Here is a 24299-nt window from a genome sequence, read left to right as displayed (position 1 = left end):
AGTAAAAGTGTCGCGATAATGATGTTCATCAAAAGTGAGAATGAATTCGCACATTCTAAGAGATCAGAATAGTCGGTGGTTCCTCTCGAACTATCGATCGGCTGTAAAAAGACCAATCTCGGTGATTGATAAACTCTTGCGACTCGATCAACCGCTCTACGTCTCACCGATGTTTCTCTTCCTAAAGTATCTCGAAGTCTTAAACGTTGAAAATTATTCCGTTTATCAATATCCAACTCGTTCCATGAAATGAGAACCAAATGATTTTCTGAAATAAATGCTTCAGATTTTGTTCGAAACCAAAGTCGAGTGAAATCGCGGTTAACATAATCAACAGTTTGTTGACGTCCAATAAATTCTAATACAATCGACTGAGTTGATACTTTTGAATTTTCATACAATTCAATTTGATCATGTAAAGTTGTGCTTGCGGAGCCAAAAACTTGATCATTTTCTCCAAAGTGAAGTCGATAATTATCGTCAATAGTGTTCCTTTTTTTAAGTTCATCAGGTAGTCCGATTTTTGATAAATGTTCGGGATAAAGTGAAGCCAATATTAGTTGATGATGTCTATCAATATCAGTAGAAACTGAACCAGTAAGAATCTCCCATGAGGATATTTCAGTCGAAGTCTGATCAGAGAGCAACGCATCACTACGATCGAAAGTCCAATTGTAACTATCTGCTAATTTATGGTACTCATGTTTCACGATTTTATTTATCGACTTTTTATGAGTTTTTACAGTCACATCGAGTTCTTGAAAGGTGCTTTTCACTTGCGACGAGGTATTTAGCTCGAAATTATCAGCGAATGAATAAGAAAGAAGAATCATCAAGCAAAGAGTAGCGTTGATTAGAAGAGCACAAATTGTATTGTTATCCATTTTGTATTCACAATTTATTCAATTTAAAAGATGAAACTGTCACAATAAAAGAACCACTTGTTTGAATGGTCAGAGAGAACTGACCATTCTCTTCTCTAAGGCATAGGTCCACTTTCCTTTTCCGTTTTCTACAGCAATTATCTTCTTTTCCCTCTTTTCTTCTTCTTCTTTCTTTTTCTTTCTCTCTTTCTTTCTTTCTTTTTTCAGATTCTATCCGATTTGTTGTTGTAAATTAAATGCAACAGAAGTTGTCATTGATTTAATGTCCAAATTGGGATTAGCTTATGATCTGAAAACCGTTAAGCCAGAGACTATCCTTAGAATTACTGATAAACATCATCAACAAAAATAATTAATATAAAAAGAAAAAGAAAAAGTTGAAAAAAAATCATTTAATTGAATGAATTCAATCGAGTCATTAAAAGACCGAAGTTAAATTAATTTAATCGAAAATAATCAAATTTATACAATTAAACACAATTGAATTTTTATCAATAATCGTAAAGATTAGTGATGATTTAATCATTGTTGAATTTTATTGTCCATTGAGTCCATTTCTTGTAATTTCGAGTAAAAGTGTCGCGATGATAATGTTCATCAAAAGAGAGAATGAATTTAACCAAAAGTTTTGGAAACTGATTTTCCAATGAATTTTCCTTTGACGAATCCTTAAGGAAAGGGAAAATTGATTTCTTGGGTTTTTAACCACTTTGGTTTCGGTCTTGACATAATATTGGGTTCGATCGGGTTGAGGATATTCACGAACAAGAACTGGTTTAACCACTGAGATGTACTTGACCTTGTACTTGGGTTCGGCTGCTTTGACAGGAACGAAGATCTGTTTGGAAGTGGTCACTTTTTTCTTGAGAATACCTTTGGCCACTCCAGCGGTTGCACCAGAAACGAAACCAGCGATTTCGGCCTTTTTCTTGTCAGAAATTCCAGATTCCTTGATAGTTAATTTAACTTTTTCTCCATGAGAACAGGTGATTGTGTCGATTAATACGCAGAAAAGGACAAAAAGAATAATGAACTTCATTGTTGACGAGAAAGAATAACAAGTACTAGAAACAGAAAAAATATAAAAGAAAAGTGTCAAGAGTCGGAGGTCAATTGATTCTTAGACTCGGTGGTCACTCCATTTAAATACTACACGAAAAAGAGAGAAGAAATGAAGAAAAGTAATTTGGGTCAACCCATTCATGATGTTAATTCTTAGAACTTTTTTATTGGTTTAAATCCATTGCTCACACACACAAAGTTTTTAAAATTATAATTATTAGAAATCTCTTAATTGATAGTAGTTAAAGACAATTTTCATCTTAAATCTGGATCACAATCTTCTAGAAATGGATGAGAGAGACAATCAGAAGCCTTGGCACGTTTATCTGGATCATATTCCAACATCGGCTTAAGAAAATCCGTAAACTCTTGGGCTACATTCGATTCCCATTTATATTTCTGAGTTAATACTTCATAAAGTCCCCATGGTTTAAAAGCCATAATGCTTTTCAATTGACCTTAAATACAACGGAAACAAAAATATTAATATAAATCATCGTATAAATCACATAAATGAGAAAATTTCTCTTTCCATATTCACTGAATTTACCTCGTCGATTGAAAAAATCTTTGGAATAAGTACCAGCGAGCGCAATATGACGAGGAATTTCACCTAAAAGTTCAATTATATGAGCTAAATGATCTTCATCTCGATTATAATCTTGTCCAGAATGAGGTTCGAATAAATAATCGCCAGTGGCCAATTCGAATGCCATACAAGCGGTACTCCAAATGTCCGCTGGTGCCGAATAGCCTGAACCAAGAATCACTTCCAGGCATCGATATTGTCTCGTTTGAATATCTTCAGTGAAATGATGATCCTGTTAGAAAGATCAATTAGTTAATCATGACAATTAATATCAACTTGTGAGAGTTAATTGTTACTCACAATCCAACAAGCATTACCAAGATCTGCTATTTTTACTTTGATATCACAAACTTCATTAGCTGGATCAGGCACTGATTTTTGATTGTCTGTTTGAATGAATAGAAACCAAATTAAAGTTAATTTTCAGATCAAGTTAATGGTTATTTGAGTTAATCATCTTACCAGGACATGAAACTGCTCGTCTCATAATTGTCCTGTTTTTGTTAATTGTGTTCTTAACATTTGATTCACTTGTGATCAGGGTAACATCATGTTGATCAATTTGATCTTTAGGAGCTGTACAGATTAATGATCCAGGTAATTTAATCCCTAATTTGTGTAATTGTGTTGCTTCAATGGCCAATCGACGGATATAAGATTCATCAACTTCGATTAAAATATTTTCCGGTTTAATATCGGTGTGGATTATTTGACATTTTGAATGGAGATAATCTAATCCTTGAAGAACCTATTCCAATCCATAAAAAAAGAAAGTGAGACAATTAAATCAACATTCTAATCAAATTGATCGAAAGTAATTTGATCAAACAATCAACTAGAATTAGACTTTGAAAATATTTCATCAGATAATCAAAAAGCTTCACAACTAATCCTCAGAATTGAAAAGATGCTTAAAATTAATCCGAAAAGTTTTGGAAGGCAAATACAAGGGATTAAGATTCTAATCAGTAGGTCAAGTAAATTCCAGTGACTTTTTGACCTTTCACTGAATTTACATGAATATAGAGATAGGAAATTAACATGGAAAGACTGAGTTTTCTCAATACAATCAAAATATTGCTCTGGATCTTGATTACAATTAGAAAATTTAATTTTCTCACTTACCTGTTTAATTATGGACTTGACATTTTGAAGAGGAATCCCTTCGTAATTTGAGCGAATGATCAATTTCAATAGATTCTGGCCAAGAACTTCAAAAACCATACAAACATCTACAAGAAAATTGAAAATTAATCAATCAATTAATCAACAATTTTCTATTTCTCTCTAAATGAGAATCAGTTGTTGGAAATTAAATTTGGCGCCTTTCTAATTTTCGCTCTCATTGTTACATGTAAACAAAGCTTCGGTGTTTTTGTTTTTAATTGTTCAACAATAATTGTTGATTAAATTTGAATCTGTGATTAATCACTTACGTGTTCCATTGACTCCATTGATTCTGAAATCATCTAAAAGCTGAACAACCTTATTCTTAAATGGATCATTGGGTTCACCTTCACGAACCTAAAACCGATAAAGAAAAAAAAAGAAATGATAATTGATTGGAAACCAAATGATTACGTTTCTATCCTAATTTGTTTCACAGTAAATTGGATCATCAATAATTTCAATTTTGAAATGGAATTACATTTTTAAGCAACTTAATCTCATCCAAAGCCGTTTCCGTGTAATGATTAGCACTTTTGACAACCTTTAAAGCAACAAAACGTTTCATCCTGAAAAGTTGAATGGAAAACACTGCAATTAGATCTTGGATCCTTCTCAAACAACAAGTGGTTCAAATTGTTTTCATCATAGAAACATGGATAATATAATTACACTAAATCCCAACACAACCAGACAGTTGAAAAGTGTCCCCATCCAAGTTTCCTAATCACATGGTAACGGGCATTGAAAACATCGCCAATTTTAATGGGATGATAACCACCTCTGGTATAATCAGCTGGATCTTCCTGTTCATCCCAATCTGATCCACCGGCATCTTCATCATCATAATCACCTCCAGTTTCATTATCGTTGACTGGATGTCGATTAGCAATCGCTGGTCCTGTTGAGGGTCTAAAATTAATCCACAAAGAGGAAGTTAATTTACTATTTATCGATTGACAATTGAAAACATAATGAGATGAAAATTGGTATTTTCCTCAAGAATATCAAGAAATCGGATATTGTAAATCTCATTTCAAATTAAGAGGAAATCAAACACCGAATAATAATATAATAATCAACTGATTATCAAGTAAAATTATTCTCTTCTGGTTAAGTAATTTATTTACATTGGATCAACAATATCGAGGAACCACAAACTCACCTTACATCCCAATCAAGCCATTCGGATGAAAAATGATCCCATCCCAATTTACGGATTGCTTTTTGGCGACCATTTAATATCTCACCCAAATGGATTGAATTATAATCAGATTTATTACCATAATCAACGATGGGTTCATGTCTATCAGCATTATCATCATCATCTGGATCAATTATCTGATCAATATTATTACCGTTTTCATTATCATGTTGATCATCAGCTCGTTGTCTCCTTTTATTGTTTATTGATTCTCTTGGTTCAGAACTTTAAAGTAAACAAGACGAATAGTAATCAAACTTAATCATTAATCATCACTCTTTCCCATGGAAATCAATACTCAAGAAAGTAAATCAAAGATTCAAAACAATTAGCAACAATCATCAAGACAAATCAACATGTGGGTAACACGATAATTCAGAGAGGAACCAGAATTATGGATATTAATTGGAATTAAATCTGAAAAAAATCATCATAAGATTATAACCAAATTGAATGACAATTACCTTTGATTATCAAAGATGGGAAACAATTAAAATTAATGCTAATGATTCATATACTTGGCCTGGAAATTTGTAAATTGAAACCCAAGAAATGATTAACTTTCATTCAATGATTAATGATGATTATACCGTAATTGTGGATACTCAAGAAACAAGATTGTTACAAGAAACCATAATAAGTGGTAACAATCAGAAAAGATAATCAAAATTAATTAAAATGATTGTCAAATCTTCATTACACCTGATTATTAAGATGATTAATTAATTGCTTGAGTAAAAAAAAAGTTAAAGACGAAGACAAGAAATTGATTCAAGTTGTTGATTAACAACAATTAATCAAATTTGAAAGGATTATAAATTTTTTTAACTGATTGTTAATCAAGTTGATTTGGATGAAATTAAATCAGCAATTGATGATAACTTTAACCACATATTCAAGGCTAATTGGTTTGTTTAAATTTCCGGAAATTAAATCATAAGCATCATTAGGATTGTTATGATAACTAAATTATCATAAATGGTGATGGTAAATTAAGTTAAGGCCTTAAGGAAACTAATCAAAGTAATCAAGTTTTCGTTGAAATAATTAACTAACAATCAAGATGAATGACCCAGGTAAATAGATTAACCTGATCCTCTTCCTGATTGTGTAGGCTGATTAGTGGGTAAATTTAAATCAAGATGATCAAGAAAAAAATTTTCACTCATTGAAAATCAAAACAAAATCAAACAATTAATCAACAATTAAAAGCATTATCAATGTAAGCGACTAAATTGTTGACACCAATTTTTCAAAGTCCAAATGATTTAACTAAATTTATTTCATTCCAAATCAAATAAGGTTAATATAATTGATCAATGAAAGATAATCAAATTATTCCTTAATTAATGAAAATTGTAAATTTAACCTTCAAAAAGGTTGAACAATTTACTAAATCATATCAAAATACAATCAATTGATTGCACTACAAATCAGATAATCATAAAGTGTATATTATTAGATTGCAACTAATCAATTTCAAAAGTGATTAAATTGTTGATTTGTTTTTCTGCTCACTCTTTTTATGGTTTAATTAAATTAAATGTTACAATTAAACGAAAAAAAAAACTTAATTGTGTAGGATTCAACAATCCAATTTATGGATCTGATTAATTTAATTATAAATGGTTGATTGTTAACTCACTCATTTAATTGTGATTATAATTGAATTACTCAAGTATTGGCTATTATGGTCAAATGAAAATGATTCAAATTAATAAATTGTTCAACTGATTAGTTGACTAAAAAACAATCAACAATTGCTTGGTAATATTTGAATAAACAAACAACACAAAAGTGAATTAAGTTAATTTAGTTTCTGTATGTAAACATTTACCATTGATAACTATCAAGTAACGATTCACAATCAACAAACAATTGTAACAATTAGTGGATTATTAATTGTAAACATAATAACCTATGTAAAGTTAATTGAAGTGTAATAATAAAACTGATAAACATTTAAATTGTTACATTATTTGCTTTGGATTGAAATAGTTAATTTGTCACAATTTGATGATTACACCTTGATGATCATGATGATTTGCTGGGGAAGTTAATTTGATTAAATTGTGTCAAATTGTCTGGTTTCTGAATTTAGATTAATCATTAATCTGTATTTTTCTTTCCGGATGAAATGGGTTAAAATAATAAAAAGAAACTGGTTCACAATTAAGTTGATCATGTTTACTAAACCAAATCCAATGGAATCAAATGAGTTTCCTCTTAATCGTAAATACGTTTCATTTTTAACCATCAAGGTAATTAAAAGGTGATTCTCATTGATTATTGTACCGAGAATAATGTTAATCATTTCAATTGGATTTCGATCAAAGGTTAAAAGTGATCAGAAAACTTTTAGTGTTTTGTCCTTTTGTTTACCATCAGGAATCGATGAGAGTAACAATCGATATTTATTGATGGTGGATGAAGGTGATGATGAAGAAGATAATGTTTACTTTTGTCATCTTCTCCCTGAAGATGAGCAAAACAATAGAATGATGATGAAATTCAGAGAGAGAGAGAGAGAGAGAGAAAATATATTTTCCTGGTTTATTTTTCCTCTCTCTCTTTGTTATTGTTTATTTTCTCGTGTCATCATCTCAATCCATTGAAACTGAAACATCATGAGGTTAACAACCAAATACTATCTTCATGTTACTCATCATGAATGAAATAGATGATACATTTACCTATGGAAGATAAATATTAGAAATAAAGAAAGAAAGAGAGAGAGAAGCTTAAAAAGTAGTACAACCCTTTATCTTATCCGCTTTCTCTTTCTCTTTCTTTTTTCGCCATCTTGGGTTTGGCTTCTGTTCCAATATTTCCTGGGTCCATTAACCTTATCATCATTATCATGAAGCATCAAGGTGTCCACCACCCACTCTCTCATCTTCCCTCATCCTCCCTCACTTTTATCTCCATCAACATAAAGGCCTTTTACCCTTCTCTCTCTCTCTCTCTCTCTTTCTCCTTCATCACTTGAGATGCTTTTACCGTTACACCAGAATTACGTAACATCATCAATGAAGATTCCCATCAAAACACGACCACTTAATGAAAACTTTATAAAAATGACGGAATAATAATAAGTGACAACTAACTAATTGTTAGAATGTAACTGTAAATATTAATGATACGAAATCAGAGGAAACAAAGAATCAAAATCGTAAGGAAAAAACTTCCAATTGTATTAATTTCACCCCTTTGAAAATGTAAAAAAAATCATTTTTTCTTGTCATTAACTTAACCAATTTTGTTTCCTCACTTTAATCAACTGTCTAATTGTAATTAACCCTCTTCAAATTCATCAACCATTGTTTAAATCAATCAAATGTTTACACTTTTACCATAACTCATTACAAAGGAAATTAATTTCTAAATTTAGTTTTGATAAAATTGCCAATTTCTGTTTCCTCAATCAAACACAAAATTTTGACTCAAGTGATGGTAATTGTTTCTGATTTTAATCAATTAACTAAATTAACTTTGATTCAATTTGCTAATCACATTTTTCATACATTTAAGTTTCCCTTGTTTTCTTCAATTGAACATCACCCCTACAATCAAACACCACAATTTAATTTCTATCAATATCTAATATGTTAAATTGATTGTTTTCTTTAATAGTGAAAATTAACCTTGAATTTCAACTTGATCAATTAGAGGTTTCTCTTAATAGATTAACCCAAGAAATTAACAATCCATTGAGATATAGAGAGAAATGAAGAAGACCAACCTGAACAATTACTATTCCTAACATCAAGGTTCAATTATCAATCGATTTTAAATTGTTGATTACATCGGATCATCGAGATAATTAACTTACCTGTTCAGTTGTTAATTTACATGTGTGGAAAATAATAGAAACAACAACAAGAAAATTCATCGAAACCTTGAACATTTGATTAGGAATCAAAGTGAGAATTACAATTTTCACTCATTCGATTATCATTTATGTTCAAATTTTTGGTTAGTTAATTGTTACCAATTAAGGATAATTCAGAAACTGAGCCAGTTACCAAGTCCCTACACAATTACTCATCTAAATGGAAAAGTATTAATGGTAAATCTAATTGTTATTTGCGTGGACAGTTGATTAACTAAATTAGCAAAATTAGTGTAAAAATTAATCTAAACAAATCAACTGATCAGTTAGATTAATTTACTTTCTTAAAACGGCAAACTTATATTGACATGTAGGTAGTTAACTTGATGATATGATTAATTATAACCTTTGGTTTGTGTCTTAATTGTTACTAATTACTGTTTGTTTCTTTGATTTTTTCATGTCTCAGAAAATATGAATAAAAAAATCAACAAATTACCTGTAAATTGTAGGCACAGGTAAAAGTCCATAAAGTCCTTTAGGTTTGGTTATATTTGCTTTTGTATTTGCTGAGGATGAAGATGAAGATGAGGATGAGTTTCGATGTTGAATTGAATAGTCAACATCATGATGGTGATGTCGAGGTTGTTGATGTTGGTGGTGGTGGTGTTGAGGTGGTGCATGTTGTTGGTAATGAGATATCGATGATGATTCAGATTCTTGATCTGAAAAAGATGAGCCAGGAGTTGGTGTTCGATCAGAAATGGCCGAAGATCGAACCAAACCCGAATGGTTCGAGGATCTTTCCAACCTATCAGAGTGATACTGATGATGGGAAGATGGAGGATAATGATGATGTGTATGAGAATAATCATCAGAATCAAAGGCATTCGCTAATGAAGATGCACCATTATTAGCGGTGTTATTGGTACCAAGGCCAAGAGTTGATTCGTGCAATGAGATTCGTTGGACTGATGGCATTTCCGGTTTATATGGATATCGAGGTGATGTTGGTGACAGTTGATGTAGGTGCGGATGATGATGATGAGGTTCAGGTGTATTCTGATGATGACGATAAGGATGATAACTGTTATAATGGTGCGATGAAGTTGACGGTGAATGGTGAGTATTTAACTGTTGATTTAATGATGAATTTGGATGTAAACTATTAGGTGATTTTAATTGTTGTTGTTGGTGATGTTTTGAGTAGGGATATTGACGATTATTGAATGTTGATCCTGTTTGATTTGTGTTTGGTGATGAATAAAATTGTTGATGGTCAGTATATTGTTGACCAACTACAGGTAGAAGACGCTTTGATTGTCTTTGTTGGGGACGGCGGGGATTTGAAGGCGATGGTGATAAACTTTGGTCAATTGAATCACAAGAAGATGAAAGGCTTAACCTGCGGTTGGTGTTGTTGTTGAGGTTTTTACTATTATCTTCGTCCTCGTTTTCGTCTTCGTCTTCGTCCTCGTCCTCGTCACTTGTTACTACTCTTTGACGGTAACTATTAACTTCACGACGATGAGCACTTTGATTTCTTGCTGGTCTCACGATGATATGAGTATCATCCGAATCAGGTACAACCTCTGAAACAATAAGAAACACACAAACAATTAAGTTAATTGTGGAACTGATAACAAGATTGAACAAAAACTGGATGAAGATGAAGATGAGAAGGAAGGAGAAAATTTTTTCTTTAAGGAAGATGATTATTCTTACTCTGATTATAATCAAGGTTGATTGTTGTAAGATGATTAAATTTCAAACGATTAAAGGTGAGATTGTGTTAATATCTCAAAATCCGAATCATAAACTTGATCAATAAATAAAAAAAAGATGATGATAATAAGCAAGAGGTTCACTTATCCTCCTCTTTATTTATCTTCCTCTCACTTACTCACTCTCTTTCTTTACTTTCTTTGCAAAAAGAAAGAGCAAAATTTACAGTTACTTTTAGTTCGGGTACTATCACTATCTCAATATAAGATGAAACTGGTTAATAAACAGTTACATTTACTGTTTAATGTTAATGATGATGATAAGTGAGAGAGAGAGAGAGAGAGAGAGAGAGAGAGAGAAAGGTAGAAAGAGGATGACTAACTCTTCCTCTTCATCATCATCCTCATCATCTTTTCCCTCTGTCTTTTCCTCTCAACCTCATGAAAAGTTCATTGACATTGTTGAGGTTTTTTCATGAAGACTATTGAATCTTATTCATGAACAACATGATATTCATGATGTAATATTAGTAGTAGTTCATGATTGCAGTTTATGATCATCATTATCAAAGGAAAACTAATTTAATTAGTTGATTGTTATTTTTTCTCATTGCAATTATTTTTCTCATTAATGTATCATATCAATCAACTTGAATCTTAATTGTTGCATGAGTTTTTCAGTTTAATTTCTGCAATTTAACCTTGATTTTGTGTAGGTATAATATTTTCCTAGCTAATGTATTAATTGTTAGCTTCAGTTTTGTCTATGGTGAATAATTATTTACTATTAGTCAGTGTGTAAGTATTGACAATTTGACAACAATCAAACAGTAATTGTTACTAATCAATCACTTTCATTGACTTTTATTTCAATTTTAGTTTTCGTAGGTGAAAAGTAATCAACTTTACATTAGCAAATTGAAAGGAAAGTTGATTGAACGTTGACTGAAAGTAAATTGTTGACAATTAAACTTGTATTTTGTTCAGTTTGCTATAAAAAAAAGAGCCAATCCCACCAATAACAATCAAAATACAATTAAGATGATAAATCAAATCGTGATAAATGAAATTACCCTCAATCAAATTGATGATGAACAAGAAACAAAAGTTCAATATTAAAGCTCATTCATTACCATGAACCGGGAAATCCCCATGTAAAGCTCAAGATTCAAAATCAATACTAAATATTCACTGAGGTGAACTTATAAATCTTAATTCAATCAATAATCATCTTCGTAATCATAATCCACCCCATGGAGATTAAATAATGAGAAACAATCAAATCTCATGAGAGATTAGATATGCAAAGGCGTTGGAATAATGGTTAACCATACAATTAACGTTTAACAATTAAAAACATTGTAAAATATTTGAATCACAATCAAGGTTGTAAATTAATGTTACACTAATTTAAATGATTGATTTCGAGATACCTTCAGGTGATCAACCATCATTCTGATTGAGTTTAAAAATGAACAAACTTTTACCTCAATTTTCCCATGAACTTTTTTTTTACATCGAAAAAAAAAGTTCCAAGTAAATATTCATCATGAATAATAACATGAATTTCAAGATTGAATAAAAGTAATGGCATAACATGGGAAAGGTAATCAAATAGGTAAGAGGAAACTTTTCCCACCATCGACATATAAGTGATACAGAATTTTTTTCATCCTGAACAGTAAGAGGAAAAAAAGTTCATTCAGACTCACAGGTAAGTGAAAATATCAATTATGTTAACATTTCATGGAAATGAAGAAAAATTCAATTTCTTCAAGATTAGAATAATTTACCAGGTAGATTATGTGATCACGAGAGGGAAAAGAAACCAAGTTATTAATTGATTGTGAGGCAATTGAATTTTCATCAGTCCCAATCAATTCTCACTCCCAATTCCAATCGATTTATTGTCTATCTTTGATATCGATACAAATGTATAAAGGTCATTAGGTTGTGATTATTTCCATTCACCTCCAACTACCAGCATCCACTATTTTGGTTCATCATGATGAAGATAATTATGAGGATGAACAATCATCGCACAGATCAATGGACCATCGTAATGAAATAATAGTTTTTTCTTCTTTCTTTTTCTTCAAAAAGTTCCAATCGAAAGATTCAGTTACCTTGATAGTTACCATGAAGATCAACATCAGCTCACCCACTTCCCACCTACCATTCGTCTTCATTATTATCATCACCAGTGGAAAAGTCATCCTCATGATACTGAAGATGAAGATAATCATTGGAAAAGAAATGGAAAAAATATTTTCTTTTTTTCTTTTCCATACAAATGTTACTCTTTTCATCATCTTCATGATGATTCTGCTGAGCATCATCTTCCTATTATCAGAATTTCTCATCTTCTTTGTCTATTATCATCGTAATTGTTATCATCTTTAATCATTTCCAATTCCGATTGTTATTGTTACTTTTATTAAACTTGAAAAGTTACCAAAGGGAAATAAAAACTTAGGAAGAAAAAAGTTTCATTAAGAATCAGTTGATTCCAATTCCAATTCAAATTCTGATATTTTCTCTATTCCAATGCTTTTATATTGATACAATTTTCATGATCATTTCAGCATGAATTTCATAGCTCAAAATATTGATTCAAATTCTGTTAATTCAATTATCAACTTACCCAGTTGATTTAATCGTTAACCTCAAGCTCTAATTAATTAATCAAATTAAAAGATGAATTTTAATCTAATTATTTTTGGGTTAATCTAAAATTCTTGGTTCAGATTAATTATCATTTATTGGGAAATAAATGATAATCTAACAATCACTTCACAGATTAAGATTAATTATCAATATTTTACCTTAATCATCATTAATCAACGTCATCTTTTTAACGATAATAATAGTAGTTGATGGTGATAATTAATGATTGTGATACAATGTTAATATTTGCAGGATTTTCAATACTGAGACTACAATTAAAGATTCTCAACAACAATCAAGTTAATCATATTCCAACGATTAAAACTAATCTAATACAGGGAAAAACTTTATGAATAAATTATCATTTTGATGATGTAAATTAATGAGTATCAATTGTAACAATTAATGAATGATTTGCCTCAAGGTTAACGCATTTAATTGTATACTAACAATTTCACTTTTACTCTTGATCAATTTTATCGATCGATAACTAGTACAGTTGATTAACTAATTGTTGTATTTTTACCAACGATCAGAAGCAGTGAGAACTAAGAATGATGGAAAAGTAATAGAAGATGAGAAAAGGTCTCGATCTAATACAAAACGAAAAGGAAAAATTGAGAAATCGAACTTTTCAATTGGAAATTGAAATCGAACTCATCAACAAAGAGGAAAATGTTCTTCTCAGAATTTTTCAATATCATCATGAAAAAAATGCTCTTGAACGAAAAGTATCATGAAAATAACACTTACAGAGACATAATCGTTTACTACATGGGGAAAAAGGGTGAAAAAGCTATTCAGTGAATAGAATCAACTATTTCAATGAAACAATTTATGAATCATTTCTCATTTTCAGTTGGCTGATTTCAAATGCATCTGATGGAACCAACATATTTTTTACCGTTATTATCATTTGCTATACAACCACCATGATGATAATACCCAAATCTATCTCGATGAATACATGAGAATTCATTGTCATGAGTGAGATGAGAGAAAGTTTTGAAAAAAAGTAGAGAACAAGCAAAAAAAGAAGCAAAGAAAAAACTTGAAGTACTTTCTGTAAACTGAACCATCATCATTATCATTGAGTTTCTAATATACGATCGGTATCATGAGTTGATAATTTCATGATAAATACCAAATGATCACAAGAAGTTTACTGATAATATTTGAAAAAGAAAAATTCTTGTTCTTTAAACGATTTTCAATCTATTTTTATTTCAAATTTTCTCATTTTCCTTCGAACTCGAGTAACTCGAGTTCTAACCCTAGTCTGGTCTAAATGTTCAAAATCGTAAATATCGAGCTAAGTGATTCTAATAATAATAATTATTATTGGAAATCTAGGATATAATTAATGGATAATTTCAATTAAAACCAGACTGAATTTACTATTCACATAATTGCCAATCATTTTAATTGTTACCATTATCCTTCATTATCACATTAGAAGCATAATTAGTTTCTGACATTGATGTTAATTTAGTTAATTGCCTCCTCGATAACTTTAATCATTAGCCTGTCTCACTAAGCCTATTTTCATTAATTAATATACTGATTTAGTTAATTTCAAATCAACTCATTACAAACTAAATGAAAAAAACATCAATCGATTTTTACATTTTCAATACAATCGATCTAAAAAAAAGATCTCAATTGATCAATTAACAGTTTTGATAAGATAAACAATCAATCAATACAATTGTAATAATAAATCAGTTAATCATATTAATAATAATAATCAGGATGCGAAAAAAATTGATTGTTTGTATTAAATATCCTCTGGGAATTGTAAGTAATCAAAGCGGAAAAACTTAATCATCTCAATTGATTATCATGATAACGACTCATTGAATATTATCTCATTCATGATAAATGCTCAATTAATTGATTAACCTGATTAACGTGATTAAATTGTAATTTAATTTAATATCAATTATTTGGTTGGACACGAAGATGAAATAATCTTAAATCATCTTTCATTTCAACCAAATTAATGATATTATCTGAAAAGTATTACTTAATTACCATGGAAAAAAAAAGTTCTGACATTTTCCATGATGAATTGAGATATTAAAGATTTTTTTCTATTACCAGACTAATCAATCATAATGATGATCATCATTAGTGTGTAGGCATCAGTCAATCCAGTGATTAAAGTTTAATTGTTTACTTGCTGTTGAGATGATTGTCATTTCATTTGGATAATAATCATCATTATATTAATCATTTTATTCATGATCTAATAATAATTCAGGTTCCATTTTTTTTTCTAAGAAAAAAAAACATAAATTGTGAGGAATACGATGAAAAATGAATCTTCTTAATAATCATGATTCTGGTAGACTGACCATGAGTATTCATCATGGTGCTAACAAGTTGCACCGAAAACTGAATCCAAAGTGTGAATCAGAATGAAAAAAAAAATCTCCCCTGAATGGACACATAGGCATAGGAATGAATTTGTTATTTTCTCACTTGGAATTGTTTTCATGGGAAATTATCATTTGCGTCACTTTGTTTTTATTTTTTCATCTATTCCCAAATCTATTGTATTATTATCATGAAGATGATATAAAAAACAATCTCCATGATGAGACAATGAACATAAAATCTCAAATTCACCATGTACATTGAAATTCATTATGAAGAAATTAAATTATGGTTGAAAAACAACAACGAAAATGGTCAGAAAAAAACTAGGAAAGTTCATTGATGTTCAGGGTGATGAGATACACTTGAATTCACTCAACTTTATCTTCGTTCACTGGACTAATGGGACTAAACTAGAACCTGAACAATTTCAGTTCCATATTATTGTCAACTAATTTTCTGTTGTTCATTTGTTTAAACTTACATTATTATCCAAGGTTTTACCATGAGTTATGATCAATTATTTCATCACTTGGGAATCAAATTTAATGAAATTTACCTTATCCTGTTCATCATCATTTAATTCAATGTATTTACTTAAGTTTAACCTTTTTGTTGGTATATTAACACAATTAGTAAATGAATGTAATGTTAATAGTGAAAATAATATAATTGTCAAAGAATCGAGGTCATTTAGAGGTGAATTCAAACTTGAATCAGAAAATGGCCTTAATTTTGACCCAAAGGAAACATGATAATCAAGGATACAAAATGACTTAATTACAATGAGAAATTCATATAAATAGTGATTAACCCTTTCTTGATTAAGCAACTTTCTGAGTTGATAATCAACGATTTAGACATGAATATCATACTCAATTGATTAGATTAACGTTACAATTAAGCACTTTTGGCTCAACAATTGATTAGCTAGTGATTAGAATGAAAATTGTGTCAAATGATTTGTTGATTGTTATTCTAATCATTCTCGCTGATATAAAAAACGATCTAATTATTTAAACTAATCAACTAAAGAGATTGAAGATTAGTTGATATGGAAAATGCTTAAAGTAAATTAAACTGAACAAGATGATGAATTGATTAAGATGATTAAATGAAAAAGTTGATTCGAAAAGGTTAATCATAAGGAAACCTATGGGAATCAGTTAATCAAGGACAAAGGTACAAGGCAAGAATAGATTGAAATAAATAATAATAGTTAAGATGATTAAACGAAATGATTAGTTGATGGATCAATCCAATCGAAAGTGAATTAAATGTTTATCTTGAAAAGTTTTAAGTGATTAGATAATTTAATCAATTATCGTATGAAATGTAACCTTCAGCACTTAGAAATACAATTTTCATGATAATCATGACAATAATAAGCTGGAAACGTTATGATTATTATTATGAAATAAAAAATTAAGATAAACAAGTAAACAAAATGATAAACAATCACGCAATCAAGTTGATGATAATTTCCAGCAATAAAGTTGATGGTTGATTTGGATTGTTGTAAATAACACCCAACTTCATGGTGAAAATGATATTATTTCAGTGAATTCAATGATAACCCTCATGAAAACAAACAATTGAGTTTTGTGACAATAATAATTATAAGATTAATCTGAAAATGCTGAGACAATGAATAAAATGTTTACTCAACTTGGTGACAATTTAGTTAACTCATAATGATAATAATAATAATATATATTAAATTGTTGTTAATACGATTAATGTTTCTAAAATCAATAGATGATAACAATTTGAAATACATGATCAGGATAATATAACAAGATAATTAAATTCACAATCATCACCAGGATATTTCAGGATTTCATGAAACTTTCTATGTGCTTAACCTTTGAAACTATCAAATCAATTCCAATCAACCTTAATTGTTTCACTCTTTCATTCATAACAAATAAATGATGACATTGTTAACATGAAATAATATCAGTTAATTGTTGGCGTTTCAAGAGACAAACAATCAACTTTTGCCTTTTTTTAAATTTAATTCACATCATCTAATTGTCTTTATTCATTTCACTCACAATTTAGATTAAATTGAATTAAACTTTTTTCTTCCATACAACCAACGATATTTACTTACGATTATAATTCATATCAGAAACTTTTTTTCGCTGAATTATCATCATGATCATGATTTGTTTTCCTTATTACATGTAAAAGGAGAAAAGATCTCAATATATTTATGAAAGAAAAACAAAAATTCTGAGTTAATTCAGCGTCTGAACAATTTTCCTTTCCAATATTTACCATCTGATTACAGTCATTACCATGATGGTTATGATAATTTTGCTTTTTTCTTTTTTTTCTCCCATATTATCATTCTGAGTATCGATGAAACAAATGATAAAAAAGGAATGAAATTGTGAAGAAAAAAGTAATATGAAAAACCCATAAAGAATCTGCATCATGATGACTATCATGAAAATGAAAATGAGCAAAAAAAAGGTATGAAAAGTAAGGTTAGAAAAAAAATCAGTAAATTGTCTGGATAAATGATACAAGAGCAACAACCAAACAACAACATGAGAACTCAGGTAAATATGTGTTTATACAGAATTCAGAGTTTAAAGATTGTATCAGAATTTTTTGCTTCTTCCTCCATGTTTCATGATGATGATAAAAATCATTGGATCATAAAGCCCAAGCCATTATGATGATATATTAATAGTGATGATGATGATATTTAATATGTCAACAGGAACAAATTTATTTCAATCAACAAAAAATACTGTCAAAAGAAATGAAGAAAAAAAAATAAACTTGATTCTGGAAATTCATTCCCAGTTCAACCCTGAAAATCAGTGGTAATCATTTAGGTGGTACAGAAAGAGAAAGGAAGAGGAAGTGAGAGAGAGAGAGGTGGAGATACAGGAAGGAAAATAATTTTGTGAAGATGAAGGTGAAATATTATTGGAGAGAAAAAAAATTATCTCGAATTGAATTTGTTTAAAAATCTAAACATAAATTCAGATCAATAAATCAAAGAGAGAAACTATCATGATAAAACCGAGTATTGGATCATGAATATTTCTGAGAATTTGATTTTTCCATCAATTAACTAAACACCTCAACTTTTCAAGTTCTGTGTTTTTTTTTCTGTTCAGGGAGTGAAAAAAAGAGGCTGCATAAGAATTGAGAATATAATAATAAATTCTGAATAGGAAAATTCTGAGTAAATTGTATGTTGTCAGAATTTTTATATCGATTGAAAAAAAAATTTCTTCCTCTCTCACTCAATCTCTAGATCTTTTCTTTCAACTACCATGAAATTCATTGACTCAATTTCCCTTTCAACCCATTGATGATATTATCTAAATAATATATTATCGTAGCTTATTATTATCTTCACTGGACTCATGATAGAAATGAATGTGCCAAAGTAATGATATCGGTGTAGTTTTATGAAAAAAATACTTTTTTTTTACCTCAAACATCAAGGTAACTTTTCAACATTCTGATGGTCAAAATTTTAGGCTATTATTTAGTGTGTGTTGATTCATTGTCCAGTTAAAAAGTTATCCTCATCCTCTTCCTCCTACTCAATGAAATTAATGATATTATCCTCAAACTTGATCGATGATCTTATCATGAAGGGATAAAAAACGAATACAGGAAACGAGAGAGAGAGAGAAAAGTTTTTCAACTTGATCAAATTCAAATTCCGAATTTCCCTTGAAACTCTGAATTTGGAACTTTTCTCCTCCACTTCCTCTCCTATGTCCCTTTAATCACATAATATGATAATGATGATAATCTTTTCACCTCCATGGTGGTGTCTTCATGCCTCCAGGAAAAGCTGAATAACACAAATAACATTATGTAAAAGTTTCGATGCTCTAACAATACTTAAAAAAGGTAAATCTTCAATTTATTTCCATGGTAAACAATTCATGAGAAGCTGAATGTTTTTCCAATCTTGTGTTGTACTATTGAAATGTTCAGAAATTGAGAAATTGAAAAGTTCCAACTCTCATCTTCTTCTTTTATGTTCTTAAGATTGATGAAAGTTATTCATTGGATATGAACCAATATCTTTCCAATAGCAATTGAAATAAATCAATTGGTCATTCTGGTTAACAAATTATTGTCCCAATTGAAGATGATGACATGATGATGATGAATATGTGCAATATAAAAGGTGAATGGGAAATGTTTCATGTCATAGTGTTTACAACATCCTTTCAGGGATTTTTGTTTTGACTCGATTGAGGTCCAATGGTCAAACAATTGAATGAATTGTCATTTCAATCAGCTGAACGACATGGACTTATTGTCCAAAAATATTACCAGTTAAAATGAAGATTAGATTAAGACATTGATTTTACAATCTTCTTGTTATACAATTTAAATTCAGCAAGAAAAAAATAATCACTGATTTGAATTGATTGTGGAAACCAATTGTTCAACTGTCAAAGTTTTTGATACAAAAAGAAAAAGAGAGAAACAAGTTCAATCGTAAATCAATATAATAAACATGATGATTCCTGAGCTTTCATGATAACTAATCAAGAGTAAATTCCAACAAGAAAATCGCATAACATGATAAGTAAACGATTTCGTTGAGAACCAGAAAAAAAGAGAAACAAAAAATTGACAAAATCGTAAGGCGATTAGAACTCAGTTCGAAAATGAACTGTTCAAACAGAATTCTATTCGACTCAGTAATACCATAATACCCTCGTTCTCTCCGCCTTCTTTTACCCTTGAACATTTTGGTAATCAAATGATTATAATAGATATTTAATTCTGACAAATGAGCTTTTCCCAAATAGGTTGATGGTTTTTACTTCACTTCTACCTGGTTGAAAGTGTAATGATTACAATCAATTTAACAGCTCATCCCTAATTCTGTCTTGTGATTAAGTTTCAATTGTAAATTTGGGTTGAAAAAGTTCAGCATTCAATTCAGTGGTAACAGAGTATATATAATACTCAATGAGAGCTAATCAACTGATTAGTTAATATGTTAGACATTGAGATATTTATTTCCAATAGATCAAGAAAAATAATCAATACAACAAATCAGTGATGATTTCAATGAGGATTAAGATTAGAAAGATTAACTCTCAATGAAATATAATATCTAATCAACTAAATTATTCATAATCATGACATGAAATATTAATTGTTACAAAAATATTAATAATTCTTAACAAAAAGTAATCATGAAACAATTTTTTTGCACAATGTTAATCCTTTGTAAATCTTGTTAATGAGTGAACTTGAAGTTAATCAGATTTAATTATCAAATTAACTTCAAGTTATTAACTTTTCTCATGTTAATAATATTCAAGTATAAGAATCAACTTAAAAATAATCCTAATCAAGAAAGAAAGAGAAAGAGAAAATATAAATTAATCTAATCGGAAATTGATTAAGCCTATTAACAATTCATCGTAAGTATTGAAATATTGATTATATGATGATTAAAATTAAAGACTTGAAAAGTTTTCAATAATAATCGTCATTGAAAATGATACAATAGACATCATTTATTTATATACCAACATATAAATAGCTGATATCATGGTTACTCAGGATTCTGAAAATTGAACTTTAAGGATCGATAAACTCATTGAAAAGCTAAATATAAGGTAACATTAATATTCATTGGTTAAATTAACCTTAAACCTGATCTTATTTTTGGATAATAATATAAAAAAGTAGTTGAAAATATCTCTTGAAACCATTAGAACTTGAATGGAGGAAATTATTTGCACATTCGATGAGGTTTCACTTTGCCTTTATGGTCACAAAGACTATCCATCAAAACCATTGAATCACACAATTTACTGTATGAATTGGAACTGGGTGATTGGATTAACAGGATCAATTCGTTGGTGGTGTTGATGGGTAAGGAAACATGATGATGATGGGAAAAAAAAGATCCTTCATCTGCAAATGTAATGATAAAGAATATCAAACTTACCTCCCCAATCAAATCCACTGAACCTTTTAACTGAATCAACCATGTACCTCATATAATTGGTTACCATGGTACGAAAATCAGCTGACATTTGCATCTTTCAGATTCAAATGTTATTATGTATCGATAGATTTTACTGTTCTAGTAACAGCAAGAAAATGATCAAGAATCAAGGAGAAAATAAGTGATGAGGATGCTGAGTATTGTTATAGTAGTAGAAGAGTTCAAATAATAAGATTATCATCCAATCACCAGGAAATAATATCACAGTTTTCATGTCAATCAAAACCAGAATGTTGTAAAGATGTTTAATCAACGATTAACATGATTATAATTTAAGAGCTAAATTGTTGGGGGTTTTCATATATATATATAAGTTGAGTTAATAGTAAGGTTGAACTAGATTCATTTGCATGATCATCATCATTATGATCATTAGCATAATCGTTATCGTCATTGAATAAACAAGAAAACATTGGACAACCAATAAGGTAGATAAACAATTAGACCAGAATTATTCTTGATTCGTAACATTTGCTATTGATTGTTGATTCATCTTTGTAGATAATTACTGGTGATTTACTTGGATTTTATTAATTATCATCATTATCATGAGAATCTTTTATTTATGTGTAAGTGGAAAATTATGTTGAGATGATGCTGAGTAATTGACTTTTATCATTATCAACCAAAGTGATACTATTAAGATAATAATAAAAATACTATGTGTATGTTGAGTATGATTGTTGTTGTTATGATTACTTTTTGGTGAGAATCAGGTTGACATTGAGTATTGATGTTGTTGTTGATCATTTGGATTTTGTTTATTATCAAAACATTAACAGCACGAAATGATAACACACAAAGGTAAAGGTAAAAAATAAATAAACAGAAAATGTGACGTTGATAAACAATTGGAGACAAACACACAAAATGAAATGAGTGGTAAGAAACTGATGTTGTATTGGATGGACACAGTGTGACAAATGTGTAGAAAAGGATTTTTAAGTTTACATCTCGGAAATGATGAAGATGATGAGGATGGTAAGGCAGTAAGAGGGAGAGAGAGAGAGAGAGAGAGAGAGAAAGTAATGAAAGAGATGATACAATTTACGTTTGTTGTACTTGTGAATGATGAGATGATGACTGAGATGAGGAATTGACTCTATTCAGTTTCAGCATGCAGCAGAATTCATATTAACCCATGAGCATGAGGAGTAAAGTGTATTGGAAAACAGGGAGGGAGGAAGAGAGAGGCTTAGAATAGAGAGTGAGAAACGGAAAGACAGAGAAGAGAGACTGGAAAAGAGAGAGAACATTAGATGACTTATTTAGGAGAAAGAGAGAGAGAAGAGAGAAGTAGAAAGAGGAAGATGTGGTGGAGATGGAGGTGGAATATTCAAACATAGATTTAAAACCAAACGAAGATAAAGAAAAAAATCCTCGAAAATACGTAAGAATAGAAAAACTTTTGGAAATGATAAATTCTGATGAGAATGATATTCTTAACTGTGGATTTATTATAATCATCATATAATTTGACTTTCTTTTCTCCTCTTTTTATCATCCTAATCATCTTTATCCTTTGTTGACATTCACTTTCTCTTCATTTGAAGGTAAAATATGAGAGATTTTCAAAGAATATCAAATCTTTTAACCTCCTCCCAGTTGACTGGGAATGATTATAATTCGACTTTTATCAATTGTTTTCTGCTAACTATCATGATCATCGCCATCATCTTGAGAATGATTTTTGATTGTTCTCCATTGTCAATCTCATATTTTCCTCTTCCTGCTCAACTCTTGACTTTTAAGTCTGTTTACCCAAAGAAAATCCTTTTGGATATCATATTATCCTCCTTATATCCACACAAGAAAATATCAACCCAATTGTAAGGTTAATAATCACCTACAGACATAAACAGAATTCATCCTCCAAAATTGAAGATATTTATAGTTATTCAGGTGAGAAAATCATATAAAGTGGTTATGTTGAAATAACTTTTCTATTTAACTTTGATTAGTTAAAGATAAATAATTCATCATGATGATTCTTGTTCATCATCATCTTGTTATCACCAAGAAAAAAAGTTGATTCAGTTTTTTTTCAGCTTTGAGCTTCAATCTTTTATAACTTCACCATCATGAATGAAAAAAACATCATGTTGACCATTAAATGAACAATTTCAGTCCTTTATTATTAGATTAACCCTTTTAATCGGGATATGAAGAGAGAGAGAGAGACATGATCAGGTTCAGAGAAGTTTTTTCCCTGAACTATCAATATTACCCATGGATTATTATTATATTTGGATTAGTTGATTATCCTTCATAATCGTTTTGTTGGCACTTTAATGGCGCAAATAAAGTAAATGATTAATATGAAAAATAACAATCATCTTGCTGTTTACTTAATAATGTTCAGGATTATCAATGATTTCGATAAATTTGTTCATTATCACGGTAACATGAGGAGGATCTCATGGAAACTCATTGATTTTCAAGGTTAATCATGAGAACACAAATCCTGAATTGATTAACTTGATAGTTAATTTTGGCTGAACGTTTTCGAGTCTCATTTTCAATCTTCATCAAGCTAATTGTATGTTAATTTAATTCTTGCTTATAAATTTGTTCTAATCGTTGATTCTAATGTTTACAGGAAGTGAATTGAATTAATTGATTATCGTCAGAACGATAACTGATACAGGATGATAAAGTTCCACTACTTGAACATTTTGCTCATCATTCTTGGTGTATTTATATTTTCAGGGAGAAACAAAAATCGATAAATTTTCAATCTCTTTTAACTTTTTTCATTCACAAGTA

At 29.8% G+C, this 24299-nt stretch overlaps 1 protein-coding gene across 1 annotated transcript; it reads right to left on the bottom strand.

Moving 5' to 3' along the window:
• Window positions 1-1261: 1261 nt before the first annotated feature.
• On the bottom strand, window positions 1262-22667 carry LOC128391905 (serine/threonine-protein kinase spk-1-like). Its single transcript, XM_053351859.1, has 11 exons — window positions 21474-22667; window positions 9238-10330; window positions 4868-5131; window positions 4375-4614; window positions 4184-4271; window positions 3972-4059; window positions 3661-3767; window positions 2998-3283; window positions 2836-2921; window positions 2497-2767; window positions 1262-2404 (listed from the first exon to the last, which is right to left on the bottom strand). Exons 1-11 carry the CDS (start codon window positions 21565-21567, stop codon window positions 2202-2204), a joined length of 2820 nt encoding a protein of 939 aa, XP_053207834.1. The 5' UTR covers window positions 21568-22667; the 3' UTR covers window positions 1262-2201.
• Window positions 22668-24299: the final 1632 nt, after the last annotated feature.

The sequence above is a fragment of the Panonychus citri genome, unplaced genomic scaffold (genome assembly GCF_014898815.1).
Source record: "Panonychus citri isolate SS breed McGregor unplaced genomic scaffold, ASM1489881v1 Contig00135, whole genome shotgun sequence".
In the NCBI taxonomy this organism is placed as follows: Eukaryota; Metazoa; Arthropoda; class Arachnida; order Trombidiformes; family Tetranychidae; genus Panonychus; species Panonychus citri.
Note: the sequence above shows the minus strand (reverse complement) of the source record. Positions and strands in the feature narration are given on the sequence as shown.